The 14,098-nt window shown below is 44.7% G+C and overlaps 1 protein-coding gene across 5 annotated transcripts in view; it reads right to left on the reverse strand.

The window, feature by feature from the left end:
• Positions 1 to 983: 983 nt before the first annotated feature.
• The window catches only part of CAPN13 (calpain 13), a 65,395-nt gene continuing 52,280 nt past the window's right edge, over positions 984 to 14,098 (reverse strand). For all 5 annotated transcript variants that reach the window (XM_009686140.2, XM_068940109.1, XM_009686156.2 and 2 more), the window contains exons 20-22: positions 13,202 to 13,257; positions 12,062 to 12,114; positions 984 to 9,200 (exon numbers count right to left, since the gene is read on the reverse strand). In XM_009686140.2, coding sequence (XP_009684435.2) covers positions 12,088 to 12,114; positions 13,202 to 13,257 — 83 coding nt within the window. In that variant the 3' untranslated portion in view covers positions 984 to 9,200; positions 12,062 to 12,087. The remainder of the gene's footprint in view (positions 9,201 to 12,061; positions 12,115 to 13,201; positions 13,258 to 14,098) is intronic.

Below are 14,098 nucleotides of genomic sequence, written 5' to 3' on the forward strand. Positions count from 1 at the left end.
TTTCCCATCTGTGCAGCAGAAGCAATTAATCTGTAAAGTGCCTTGAAAGCCATAAATATCAGTATAAAAGCTTCATGCCAGTTATTTTTTGTCAATGGTATACTAGAAGTGTGTTATTATATTGAAATAGCCAAAGTTTCTTGCTTAGCATCTCACAGGAAAAGAAAACTGTGATCTCAGTAACAGCAGTCTGTTCATTAGAGAAATGTTTTTTTTTTTAATGTGTGACTCACGAATCCCTCTGATGTAGGTCATTGGGAATATGTGCCCATCTTCTGCAGGCCCAGCAGCACGGAGAGCACATCCTGGAGGCGCAGTGGTGATGGATCTGCAGGGACATCCAAGAGTTTCCTGAACCTCTCACTAACTTTTGCAAACAGGTTCACTAACTTTTGCAAACAGGTTTGGCTGTTGTCTTTCACAATGGGGCACTTCAAGCTCAGCAGAGCAATGCTGTTTGCTGAACAGGTTACCTCTTGGATGTGACTCATGTCCAGCAGCATGCCTTGACACCATCCCAGCCTTGGGGAGGAGCTGAATAACAACACCTCCAAATGAAATTGCACCAAGGTGAAAAACAGAAATGATTTTTACAAATGTGCTGTTTAATGGATACAGAAGTCCTCTATCCCACGCTCTGAACTTTGGTTTTAAAAACCATCTACCTTCAATGAAAAAGTGCCCAAAATATCATGCCTTCATGTCTGAGCAGCAAAAATGAATGATAACAGATGTCTGCCCTTTCTAGGACTTGTTTGCATTGAATAGACATTAAATAGGAGGACTGAATCTGTGGCCTGCTGAAAGAGCTAAGCAGAAAATGGTGTTTCCCAGCACTCGTTAGCATAAAGTTGTCAGGTAAGTTCTATTAGTGTATGGAGAGAGATGGAGTTTCTTAAATTCGCCATCATACTAGCTCCACTAACCTCTAGAGCAAAGACAGAGCTTGTAGGAAACACAGTTTCCGGTGGATAGGGTGACTCAGGTTTGTATTAGTGGTGTCGTTACCTAATGGTGAGTTACCACTCCTGATGTCTTGCACAGATGCTGGGTGTTTTGAAGGAGGTCACGGCAGTATTTTTGGTGGTCCCAATAAGAATAATACTGATTTTATTTGGAGCAGGCCACGAACTGTGCATTTCTAGGAGCCATGGTTCTCCTCTTGTTTTACTGGTGCTGGGAGATGCTCCAACAAAGCCAACTGGTGCTGGCAAGGAGTGAGTGCTGGGCTGGCCCCCGCTGAGCCCAGCCCCAGGATGTATGCCAGCTGCCTACCCCTTCCCTGCTTGAACATCCCTCATCATGCTCACAGGCAAGTCCTCCCTCCCACTGTGCTAAAGGCCTGAGATCCTTCCTAGGCAAAATGCTGGCAAACGTTCATCCATGATCTCATAGCTCCCCTGTGCTTGTCTGACATGAAGTGTGCAAAGAGACCATCCCAGGTGCCTGTGTTGCCTCGTTGCAAACGTGCCCAATCCTTTATACAAGCCGCCATGTAGAGTGGCCTCCTGCCCCACCAAAGTGCAGGGAAAGTTTCTAATGCCACTTTCTGGGAATATAAAATAACATCGTTCCTCCCCGCTGCCCAGATTCAACACCCTAAATGAGCTATTTGAAATGCCGAATGTTACAAAAAACACTTAAAAGCCCAGATTCCGCTGTACTGCCTTTAATGAGTAATCAAATAATAGATAATACAGAAGCAATAATGCTCAGTATCAGATTTTGTCTGACCTTTCCATGGAGGCTCGTATAATGTTTTATAAATAGACATAATTTAACTTTCAAGCACCTTCCTTCACCACCTGTGGGGACCCACGTATTCTTACTGTACCTGTTGCAAATCAGAAGCTGAAATCACAGGTCTGATGCAAAGCCCCACAGCTGCTGTTGACTTAAGCTGGTATCATGAAGGCTCAGTGTTTCTAAAAGATCAAGATTTCAACACGGCTTTCTTGAGGTCATACATACGACAACTGGTGTTGCCCAGAAATCCCACCCTGTAGGCTGCATGCTGCCTGGCTTCCTAGCGCTCTTCCAGCTGGCTTGGCAGATATTAGCCAAGGGAAACCAATGACATCTGTGGCCTTCAGGCTAGGTCTCCAAGTTGTCCTCTAACTTTGACTTCCAGGGAGCACAGCACAACATTGTGCTGGTAATTGCTGAAGTTGTTCTTCATTTTTAAAATATTACTTTTTGCTCTATAAGCTTGAAACTGTTTAGTTTTTTCCAATGGGGGGAAAAAAATCCCTTCATTTTCATTAGTTATAATAAGGAAAATGGAACGTTTTGTGACAGTTCCTAAGAGAGAGAGAGAAAAAAAGGACTTTCAGTGCGAAGAAGAAAAACCTGAATGCTTTCTGATCAGCACTCACATTATTTTCCTTTAATCCTACTTCTTGACGTCCTGCTGTAAAATCAAGACAAGCTAAGAATTCCTCCCCACATTTACTGTCACCTCTGAGGTCCAGGGGGTGCACGGTGCTAATCTGGGAGAAAAACCAACAATAGCAGCTCTATAGATTAAAGACCGCTTTTACATCTGGTGATCATACAGACTGCTAGCAAATTAAGCACCTTCCCACTCCAGGGCTGGTGGTGTAACTTCTGCCCCCGAGAGATAAATGGAAGATTTCTCTGGGCTGTGAAACGTGAGGATGCTGCAGAAGGCTCACCTCAGCCACGGTAGCACATGCCTTTAATCTGTGCGTTGTTCTCTGCACGGCGGCTAGGAGCTATCATTACAGCCTAATTTCTCTCCTTCAGTCAAACAAAATGAACAAGCAGAAGCTAGGGGGATATAAAACACCGTGGCAGGCAGGGGAGGGAGAGTGTGCTGAAACCTCTGGCAGTGATGGCTCTCCTCTCTCACCACCTCTTCCCGGGAGGACTTTGGCTCCCTTTATACTTCAGCACTTGGACAAGCTTCCCTTAATCGCGAGTGTGCCCAGGAGACTGCCTTCGTCATGGCAATAAGGCTGGAACGCGTGTAGCAGCCCTTGCCGCCTGCCCGGCTCCTGGCCCTGGCACAGCTGTGGCCAGGAGGGCGGCTTGGTCCTCCAGCCCCACCTGCCACAGCTGCTTCCCTTCAAATGTGAATTTAGCATCCCTGAGAGATGCAGGTCTCACAGTCCTGGAGCCAGCTGCTCCCGCCTAGAGAAACCACAGGGGGTGGAAGAAGTAGTGATGGGGAGGTCTAGGGACAAGCTCTCTGTGTTCCCTCGTCCCCACTAGATCCTTCAAGGCCACCTTTACAGCTGCTTATCCTCCCCCCCTCCACCCCCCCCCCCAAGCAGTTATTCATCCTGTGATAGTGGTACCAAACATGGGCGGCAGGTTGGGATGCTTGAATGCTTTTGTTATGGATATAAACTTTTTTGGTTTTTTGGTTCACATTCATCTGCAGGGCTTGGATTGAGAGCCCCTAATCTCAGCTCTAACAGGCAGTAAGATACCTTCAGCCTTTCCAAGGCACCGCGAGGGACTGTGCTGGTCAGAGGGATGGATGTGGCAGGTGTGTACGTCACCATGCCTCAGTGCTGCTCCTGCATTGCCTTGCTCTCCGTCTGGCTGCTCTCAGCCTCTTGAGAGCTCCCATCACTTTGGCCTCCCAGGGAACCATTTTGTTATCCAGAGATTTTAGATCTCAGGGAAGGCTTGATCTTTTCTCTTGGATGCTTCCAAGTGTAAGGTGTCTGACAGGATAGGCAAGAGCCGGTCCTGCTCTTCACCATGATCTTCTCACAGATTTCATGCCATGGGAGGGCTCCACTGCATTAGGCTGCTCCTACTCTGCTTTCAGGCTGGAAGATTATTTGCAATCTGCTAGGCTTACTCGCAAAGCCTAAGGTATGTGACCTAAGGAATATATGTTCTTTCGAGTACCCCCGCCATGTGGGCAATAATGTCTTCTGTTTCTCTCTGCATGGTAGGCAGCTAAAACTTGAGGAATGCTTTGGGAGATGCATGCATCAACTAGTTGAGTTATTTAGGCTGTCGAGCTGACATATTTACTCTCTGTCTTGAAGGCATTGTTTTTAAATATATAAGAATACTGGTTGTACAATATTTTTTCATCTTGCACTACAAACCTTGTTACAGAGCTGTTTCAGTGGCAGTGTTAGGTCTGGTGCTGGGTGGCACTGAATCTATTATATGGTATATAAAGCAAAGAATTAATATTTCCTTGACTGAAAAGCTGTATGTGTGTGTTGTTTAATTAGTATCAGCTCATGAGGATATTTGTCTCCAGGGGAATGACCATGGGTTGGTTCCCTGCTATCTTTGAGTTCCCTGAGGCAATATAATTTCCTTGAGGTGCTACAACAAGGCTCCTTTCATGGTGGTAAGAGGAAGGCAGGCTTTAATTTATATCTCAGAATAATTTGACCTTAGGTTCCGAACAAACAGCACAGTCAGGCCATAGGGCTACAGAAAAGCCCTGCGGCACGTGCATTTGGCAGGCCAACTGGGCCTTGGGCTTCATAGAGGTTTCCTGAGGGGCAGGTCTCTGATTGCCAGGCACTTCCACCAGGATGTGAACTGAGCGAGAGACAGGACGAGGCCCAGAGAGCCTCTAAATGTCACTGCCAGGCAGTGGAAACTGGACCCAGAGCCCTAGCCGGCTGGGGATGCCTGGCCCAGGGCTGGTGGCATAGCTGTCCACGCAGCTGGCAGCCGGCACCCAGGGCAGGCAGGGGCCCTCCCTGCCAGATATAAGTGGAGGACGTTGGTAAATCTGCTCTGAAGAGTTTGGTGCCTTCCCTGTCTACCAAGGCACCTGCCCCTCTCCAGGGCTGAAGAAGAACAGCTCTTGCAGGGTGGAACTAACTGGAGGAGCAACCAAGGATTGCAGCATAAGGTATTTAAGGTAAGGAACTGCCAGGTAACAGTACTGTGTTTCAGTTCCAGCACAGCAGCAAAAAGATCCTAAAGAGAAGTGGTAAGGCCAGGTAGAGATAATTTGAAACACAGCTGGTCCCCGCAACGCTAGAAAAATGCCAAGCTGGCCCACATTTGCTTGTGCTTCTGCATGGCCTAGGTACCTGAATATGGGGGGTCATTCTTGACTAACTTGCACCTGCCTTCCTGAGTTTGGGGTACTAGGAGAAGGAGAGCAAAAAGGTTACCACTGCAAGCAGCAGCAAGAGCTGAGAGTTTATTGGGCTCACATGTATCCCTCTGGGCTGCTCACACACACACACACAAACACATATCAGTCCAATACTGTTACTCCCTTGCCTGAGAGATACCTGTGACCAAGTAGCCCATGATTAGGGCATTTGCTGTTGGAGTGGACTGGCTGGTCCCTGCTTCAAGACTACATTACGTTAAAAAAAAAAAAATAGTGCCTGCCATGTGGTGCTTCAAGATTGCTGTGGTTCTTTTATTGTTTAAAACAAAAAACAGCATTAGCATTAATAATTAGTTCACATTTTAAAGGCTTGCTTCACTTTATAACAAAACAGTGGAAATATCTGGGCTGTTATCCATCATCTTGGACATGCTGTGACAACCCCATGGGATCTAGCAAAACCAGGCTGACTGAAGTGACCTGGATAAAGTTGCCCATTACAGGGTGGATCCTGGAAAGCGGCTGGAGGCAGGAAATGATCTGCAAGCAGCAGCCCCTGGTTAACAGCCAGGGAGGAACCCCCTCTTCCCTCCTCTCAGCTGAGAAGGAAGTTTGGAATAACGTACTCTCTTTTTGTCTGGAAAAGTGAATCTATATAAATTGTAATAGTTTCACTGTGAGACATCTAGAGCACTGCTCCTTTGAGTAACCTGTAGGGACACCCAAAGGTGGTGGTGGCAGGGACAAATCCTCTGGTGCCTCTGCCTTCTGGGAAAGCCTGCACGCAGGCCACCCGCTCCTACAACACGCATAGGATCAGGCCCTGTAGGCAAGACAAGTGGAGGGGCTCCTTCTCTGTCTGCTCTGAGATGACTTAGGCATGGTTTCTGCTGGGCGGCTCCAGATATCAGACCTCCAGGACCCAGGCAGGGAACACCAGGATTTCAGGATCTGCATTCAAAGGTAGGTGCTTGCAGGGTTAGCTGTGGACACTTAGGCACCAAAGCCCCTTTGACACTAATGGTTTCCTTGGATCCCACCTAATTTCACCAGCTATTTTTCGCATCTCCAACCCTAACGAGTTCAGCTCCACTAGTCTCATCTACTTCAGTATAATCTTACCCTCTTGAGGTTCTTAACCTCATGAAGATTTCAAAATAAAGCATTTGTTTGAAGTCCCTTTCTCTGATTTCCACTAGGGGACATTCTTAGGCCTTCTCAAACTTGTGTCCCCAAGGACTAGAAGCTGTTTTTCATTAAAAAAAATAGAGCAGATATTATCATAATTCTTAGAGATAATATCCAAAAATGTCAGAAACCTAACAGGGGCTGCACTAAAATTTCAGAGTTAACAAACACAGATGAAGGTACGTAGAGATTTTAAAAGGGTGACCATAAAGCTGGCCTTCACAGCTTAATCACATAAAGTTATCTGAGGCATGGAAGTTTTCTCTCTTTATGTACCACACAGTTGATCTGAGCTGCCTTTATTTTTAATATTGGCTGCTGTGTTTGCAAACTGTATTAAACTTGTTGTTGCTTTTGGAAATAATAGTCACATTTGGCCAGTATTATGGCCAAATCATTGTTTTTCTCCCTATTGACCTCTTTTTTTTTCAGGCTACTAAACACCCTTGACTTTGCTTGTGGGATAGTTAATCAACAAGTCTGTCACAATGATGGATTCCTCCTGAATTGTTGCTTAATTAGCTTGGCTGGAAGTATAAATCAAGTGGAATACCAATTCTTCTAAAGCTACAGACAGGCAGCCATGCTCGGCTTGACAACAGTGAGTTATTACTTTCTGCCACAGTGCAATATCAGCATGCAGGCTCCAACCCACAAACCCAAAGGGACTGCGGGTTCATCCTGAAGACCCCTGGCTACAGAGACCAAAGTCCACACATAGTACCAAGCATAAGAGCCAGCCTTACATTAATGGCAGTGCAAGGGCATGAAGGTCAGCTTGATGCAGCCCAGAGATGGACCCTGGCGAGCAGCATCCACAGCTGCAATGTTTCAAAATCCCAGTTGTTCCCATCTTCATATTAAGTATCTAAATGTCTTTGAAAATCTGGGAGATAGGTTTATGGAAGCTACGATAAACTACTTTTTTAAACATGTGTAGGCTGATTTGGAAATTTCAGCCCTGTACATCAGTGATGTTTCTCACATGGGATGTGTGGTGTCTGCTGCTGGATTTTTTAATAAAGTAGAAATATGTCAGCCCGTGGCAAGACCAAGTTATCAGAGGCAAGGATCTTTGTCTCATGACAGGCAGAATTACCTTCCATAGAAATGCAATTATGCATGATAACAAAAGGAAAAGTAATATATTGTGTGCAAATTAGGATCTTTAAGACAGATCTTAATGCACTCATCTTAAGATTCAACAGCTTGCTTACTATTGTTATAGATAGGACTTTCAAGCAACAAAAACGTGTTTAGGCTTGTTGACTTGAACTGAATTACACAACTTACCTGGCAGGGTAAGAACCCATGGTGAATTCTGTGTAGCTGCAAATAGCTTGTTCCCAGCAGCTTTAAGCCAGCTTGAGCATCCCTGTACTGCATGACAGTACGTTGTACAAAAGTAGTTTCACATTTCTACCTACACTTTTTGAAATCCTAGGCTAAATTAAACAAGCATACTTCTCTGAAACAAATTTGCTAATATGCCTTTTTAGCAAAGCATATTTATTTTTCCATGACCGCCTGTTTTAATTGTCTTTTTTCTTTATCAACTGTTTTTTATTTTCAGACACCTTTCTTAACATTTTGGATTTCAGTTGGATTGCATAAGTCACACTTTGGAAAAAGAATTGGTTTGCTTAGAAATGACTGAAAACTATTGAAATTGTCTGATTTTGCTGATTTTTCCCTTTCCGCCTTCCCCACGTTTTCTGTTAAAGTTTGAAATTACAGCTTATGTAAGACCTCCTTATGTGAGTAATGTTCTGCAAGCTGCAGCACGTGGACACTGCATCTGACTGATCATAGCCTAACAGAGAGGCAGGGCCCTTCTTTGTCTTCTAACAGAGCTGTTGATCCAGCATGTAATGTCTCACTGCCAAATGAGCAAATCTGTTGCTTATATGTGGAAGGCATGATGGAAACTTGTGCTGTAGGTTGTGGAATGAATGATATTTCCATGACAACCCTGAATGGCTTTCATCCATTGACATTTGCATCCTTCTCTTTGGCATTTTTCACAAATAGTTTTCAGGGATTTTTTTTCTTAGTAGTTGAGTGGAATAAATCACTAGGTTTGTTTTTATCATCATGATAAAAGTATGAAAGCAGAGTTTGTGTATGGGCTACAAAAAGGTTATAGTTATTTAGCAGATTTAAGTTAAACAAGAAATATATCTGAAGAAGCGCTACAGCTTTAAAGACATCAGGACAGAGAAAGAGAATACAGTTCTGATAAATAAGAACTGACTGGGAAGAGACAAGTTTATCTGCTGGAAATCAAAAAAAGCCTAATTAACAATCCATTCTGCATGTCTAATACTCCTCTTCATTGCCATGGCAAATGAAATGTAATCTCTGCAGCTGATAAACTTTAAATATGGACAAGATACTTTTCTAATAAAAAGCAACAGACATTGCAAAGCCCTGGTGTTATTTAAGATCGCTGATTAATTTCTTCAATCTTTTTCTAGCATTTAGAAATGGGGCTATGTCATAATTTTTTTGTTACCTGAGCAATAGACACTCTTTACAAATAAAAGGCCGGATTCTGTTCTTACTTGCAACAGAGTTAGTGGAGCTGTTCCTGGCTTCCATGCGTTAGCCAGGAGAATCTGCCATATTCTTTACATGAGGATGAGAGAAGGAGCTGACAGTTAGCATTTCCAGCCTGCCTGAACCCATTAAGTACAGTTAGGTACTCCTAGTTTTCCCATGGATCTATTTCTTTGTCTCCATCCTCTCTCTCTAGATCGATTCCCGTTTGCCTGAGATGCAATCCCTATCCAGACATCTGAATACCGTCAAGTATAAGCAAATGTCCACAAGAAAATCCAGTTCACCCCTTCACAGTGTTTGTTTTTTCGAGATCCCCATTGATGGCTCTTGAATGGAACAGCCTTGGGCTGCGTCCTGCCGAGAAGGACAAAGGCACCTAAAACAGACACAAGGAGTCGCTCAGAACATAGATAGCTAGAGGTCAACCTTCAGAAATCATTAATGAGAAAAAATTCTTTCTAACAGAACTTAGGCCCTGCTAAACACTGCTGTTGTTGCCTCCTATTTCCCGTATTATGGCTAGAGAGCAGGCCCTCTGGGAAAACAAACATGCAACATCCTAAGGACTTTTTCTCTGTGCTGGCACTACGGAAAGGCCATCCCACACCACCCTGGGTTGAATGACTGTGAAGCTGCTTGTCCCTGCCTGCTAGCACAGTAGGTATTGTATGCTCCCAGGTACACCAGAGCACCAGCCTTTCCCAAGGAGTCAGATTGACTCGCTGTGATCTTCATGCCATCGTGAGAATTTCAAGAAGTTGGGAAGCCAAAGAAATGTTTGAAAGCTCCAAACGTTTGATGAGTGTTAACTCCCGCTGTGCTTTCCCACATCATTCATGATTTGTTAGGCTCCAATTTAAAGAGTTTCAATTCTCTGAGGGACATGTACTGTAACTGCCCAGTCACTGGCTGAAAGCAACTGGTGAATTGCTCAAGTGAGCTGCTTATGAACACCCTACAGGCAGAATTTCATTCAAAACTGTTAAGTGAAAATTATGATTAATGATATATTTGCAGAAGTTATGATCAGTTTATGAATGATTCATGAAAGGAAAAAGGCAATCAGACTATGAATATCATTTGCAAGCAATAATTGAAAGCAACTTCATCCCCCAAGACAAGGTCCTTCTAGTCTTATATTTATCTAATGATATACTGTGATGCAAAGGGCTGGGGCTGTGTTGTCAATAACTGCTTTCTATACAACATCAACACATCAAAATACAGGTAAAGCGAAGGTCCACTATCCAAGGCTCACTTCCTGGGAATGTAAAGGGTGGACTTTTGAACAAGGAGCATGCTCATGACAGTGATGAGTGATGAAGCCCAGCTCCTGCTAGAGACAGGCATAATGATTCCACCAGCAGCCAGGCAAGGGATGAGGCTTCCCAGCTCTCATTCAGTGCTGCAGAGACTGACAGACTCACAATCAGGTGTGAGCGGCCGGAGGTGCAGCAGCCCAGCATCACAGCAAGCAGCTGGGCGTTAGTATTGTCCCTGAACCAGAGGGGGAGAGGCAAAGAGCCATCCTTGCCTTGGGTCTGAATCCACGGTGCTTTCTCCTAGGAGGAGTGTAATTTACACCTTCACTCTGTATTTTAGCTGGTGTCCAATGTTATCTGCCTTCAGAAACAGGATGTGTGGTACCAGAGACCCTAAATTTTATTTATTATTATAATTCCTATCTATAGAAAAGCTTATCTGGATGCAGCCCCTGGGTTTTAGTGAAGCTCTTGGGACTTTTTGTTTTTCACTCACTTTTCCAGCCTGGTTAATAAGAAAGCACATGACTTTTCCCCAAGGGCATTCAGTGAGTTAGTAGGGGTCAACCACCACATGACTCCAGGAGACTTCTGGTTCTTCACTGCACCTTTTTTTCCAAAGAGTTGCGTCCTTCCCTGTTTTCTCTTTGGTACCCACTAGCTGTGGCAAGGGCTCTTGCTTTATCGTTGCCGCTGCGAACATCCGTCTCCCAGGGGTTAGAGGAAGCACAATGGCTGAGATGGCTTAAGGGTATATAAACAGGGCAACGTTTGTAAGAATGGATAGAGTCATTTGTTAGAACTGTTAAAGTTGTAGAGTCCAGGGAAGCATTGGGTCACACAAGTCCTTATCGAGGTCTGACCCAGAAGTACCAAACATCAAACCAAGCACACACTAGGGACTTAAACTAAAGTTGAACTAAATTATTTATTTAAACAATATGAAATCAGACTGACTGAACAAGAAATCTCAGAGACTTCACATACCACACTGACCCTACCTTTAAGATTACTGCTGCTATGTAAGACATGCAGGAGTACTTCTGTCCCTCAGCGGCAGAATAAAGTGACAGAAAAATGACAAGAGATACTCACTGCCCACTTTCCTTTGCAGCTACCCTCCAGCTGAACCTCTAACCTTCCCCATTCTCCAAATCCTAACCCTGAAAATTACTTTTACCTCTGCCGGAACCCTCACCAAAGAGATACCACTATGGTCCCAGTAATAACATCTTCAAAGACGAGGTCTCTTAGAGTCCTCGCTTCCCTTTGGCACCCCCTGTCCAAATGCATTTCTAGCATTGGCCTTTCTCATCCTCCCAACCCAAACCCTAATCCTACCCCAAACCCTAACCCAAACCAGAGCAGCAACCTCTGTCTGAGCCTCAACAAGGCCCACAAGCCATTCTCCCAGTAAAGAGAGGCTCACAGACCAGATCTCTTGACAGCCTTCACCTCCTCTTGGCAGCTCATCTAGCCTTCCTCTTTCCCCCAGCCCTTACCTTAATCCCTGAATTCAATTTTTAGATGTATATGAAATTTCACTGAGGGACACCAGCCATATTTCAAATATATAGTTGTCACAGCCCTCCCTGCCCTTTGGCAGCCTCTGTTCTCCACACTCTAAGGAGTGCTCTAGCTTTTTTTTTTTTTTTTCTTCTTCTTTTTCCTTATCCTGAATCTCTAATTAAAATCCTTAAAAATAATGGTAGCTTCATCGTTAGCATTGCTAAAGGATCCCCATCCATTGTCCAGATGGAAAGCTTCTCATAGCCTGTTTCTGTTTTTTGTCCTCACTTATCTTTGGCAGCCCTCATCCATCCCCACTCCATGTGCAGTGCCAGGCTTCCTCTTTCTCTTAAAAATAACCACCATCCCAGGGTGAGCCTTCTGTATAGCCCCTCAGCCAGGTTCATTGTTGCTGCTGTGCAGAAAACCCTCTGTGCTAAGCGTGCATAGTAGTAAGATTTCTTACCAGCCTTGTTGAGCCTTGGCATTCCTTTAGGAGTACATGACAAGAGTCAGCCACTACAAAAAGGAGAAGAAAGGGTGCACGTGACATTACAGTGATGCTTTAGGTATGTATCTCAGTACCTTCAGGCTGAGACACAGTACTGTGGTATTGTGGTTCTGCACAGGATGAGTAAGGGGTTCTGAAACTGCTTTCCTCACTACAATTCAGACCCAAAAAACATTTTCCATATGTTACATCCGAAGATATGTTATTACAGTAGCTGGAACAAGAGCAGGCACTGGAAAAGGAGACCGTCTGCACGCTTATGAACGGAAGGGATGGCAGACCCTGGGAATGTGATTATCCTACAGACTACCCCATAAAACAGGTTCAGAGTCTCTGCATGGAAAGCGTCCTCGGCTCTTGGTGCATCAAAGTAGTAATGAATGCAGAGCCACACTGCTGAACTAAACACAGTCTAAACAGCAGCTAGCAAAACTGTAGAAGTTTTTTTTAAAAAAAAAACCCTTATTTTTAAATATTGTGTTGTCTAGGCTGATAAAATGCAGCACTTGGGAATATTACTATGGTGCACAGCAGGATTTTTGTTTCAGACTAGCAGACAGAAAGCTTGATGTATCCTCATTCTGCTAGCTATCCTTCAGGCTGTGCTTTTAAGACAAACAGCAGCAGCAATCGTTTGTCTGCTATTTCTTTCTTTTAAAACCAAGATGTTCCACAATCCTAAATTAACAGATGGGCAGTAAGAAACGAGGGTATTGAACTGTTTTGTCAGTTCCTTAAAGTCGCTGGAACCACAGCAATAAGAAGGTTGCCACAGGTGAGAGAAGGCTTTATGCTTTAGACACAGATAGGCACAGTCCCTGGCCACTGCCAAGTTGTATGCACTCCAGTGAGTCCTTGTGATGTGGACTGGGAGGTCCCAGGGAGAGACCTCCCCTCTGCCCATTGTGCACTTCCAGCCAGATGAAACCCTGGCCGCTGTCGGTGTCAGTGGCCATTCCCCCAGCAACATCCCTGGTACTAGCACTTCACTGCTCCCACTAACCTCCTCGGTCATCCTGCTTTGGATCTGGAGAGAGGAAAGAAGCAGCCAAGTAGACAGGTGAGAAGAGACACTGAAGGAAGGAGCATCCTTACCTCCACTGCGGTCATCGAAAGCTGTGGTCCACCCTCTGCTAGGTTTTGAAATGCATCTAGGGGTAGAGCAAAGAAAAGCCTATGTCATTAGGAGGAAGCAAGGATGTAACACCCACATGAAGCTGCTGCTGCCTGGGAGCGGAGCGGCTGCCCCTGCAGTGTGGAGCCAGGAGGCTCTGCAGAGCTTGGGTGTTCACATACGCTGTCTAACCACATCCCATTTCTGTGCTGGGGTAGCCCCTACCCCTCTCTGCCTTTGCCCTGGGATCACAGCCTGGAAAGGTGCCATGGGACCGTGGCAAGGCATCCCAGTTGCAGGGCCAGGATCCGAGCACGCCACAAAACTTCCCTTCCCCACGCTTTAGCCAATGCAACCAGTTGCATCCACTCTCATAATTTGTTGCAATAGTTCCTCATGCCTGAAGAGCGACAGGAGAAAGGAAAATTAATGAAACACGTTTTCCCCACAGGGAAGCTTTCTGTTGGTCCTTTTCCATCCTCCCTGGCAGTGAGAGAGCACAGTGTGCCCTAAAGAGAGTGGTGCTCTTGAAATCATTAGTATGTCTTGCAAGCTTCTACTAGGGAATACGAATGCAGATGCTGCTGTTATTCATCTAGACTTTGAAATTATCATTGTTGAAAGTTTTCTGACAGACTGTTTCACAGTCAGAAAATTCAAATCCATTCAAATACTGATATTCTATGAGCACATTTCTATTTCAGTTTGTCTAGGAGAAGTGTTCAAATTCAAGTGTTTGGATAAAGTTGAAACACAATGTTTTGAGTTCTTTTTATTTGTTTTGAAATTACTTTTCTCTTGGAAATGTGCTGTTATAAACAGTAATAAAAAGTAGAACCAAATTGCAGTCTCTCTATCCTAGAATGAAACATTTCTGC

The sequence above is a fragment of the Struthio camelus genome, chromosome 3 (genome assembly GCF_040807025.1).
Source record: "Struthio camelus isolate bStrCam1 chromosome 3, bStrCam1.hap1, whole genome shotgun sequence".
Taxonomy (NCBI): Eukaryota; Metazoa; Chordata; class Aves; order Struthioniformes; family Struthionidae; genus Struthio; species Struthio camelus.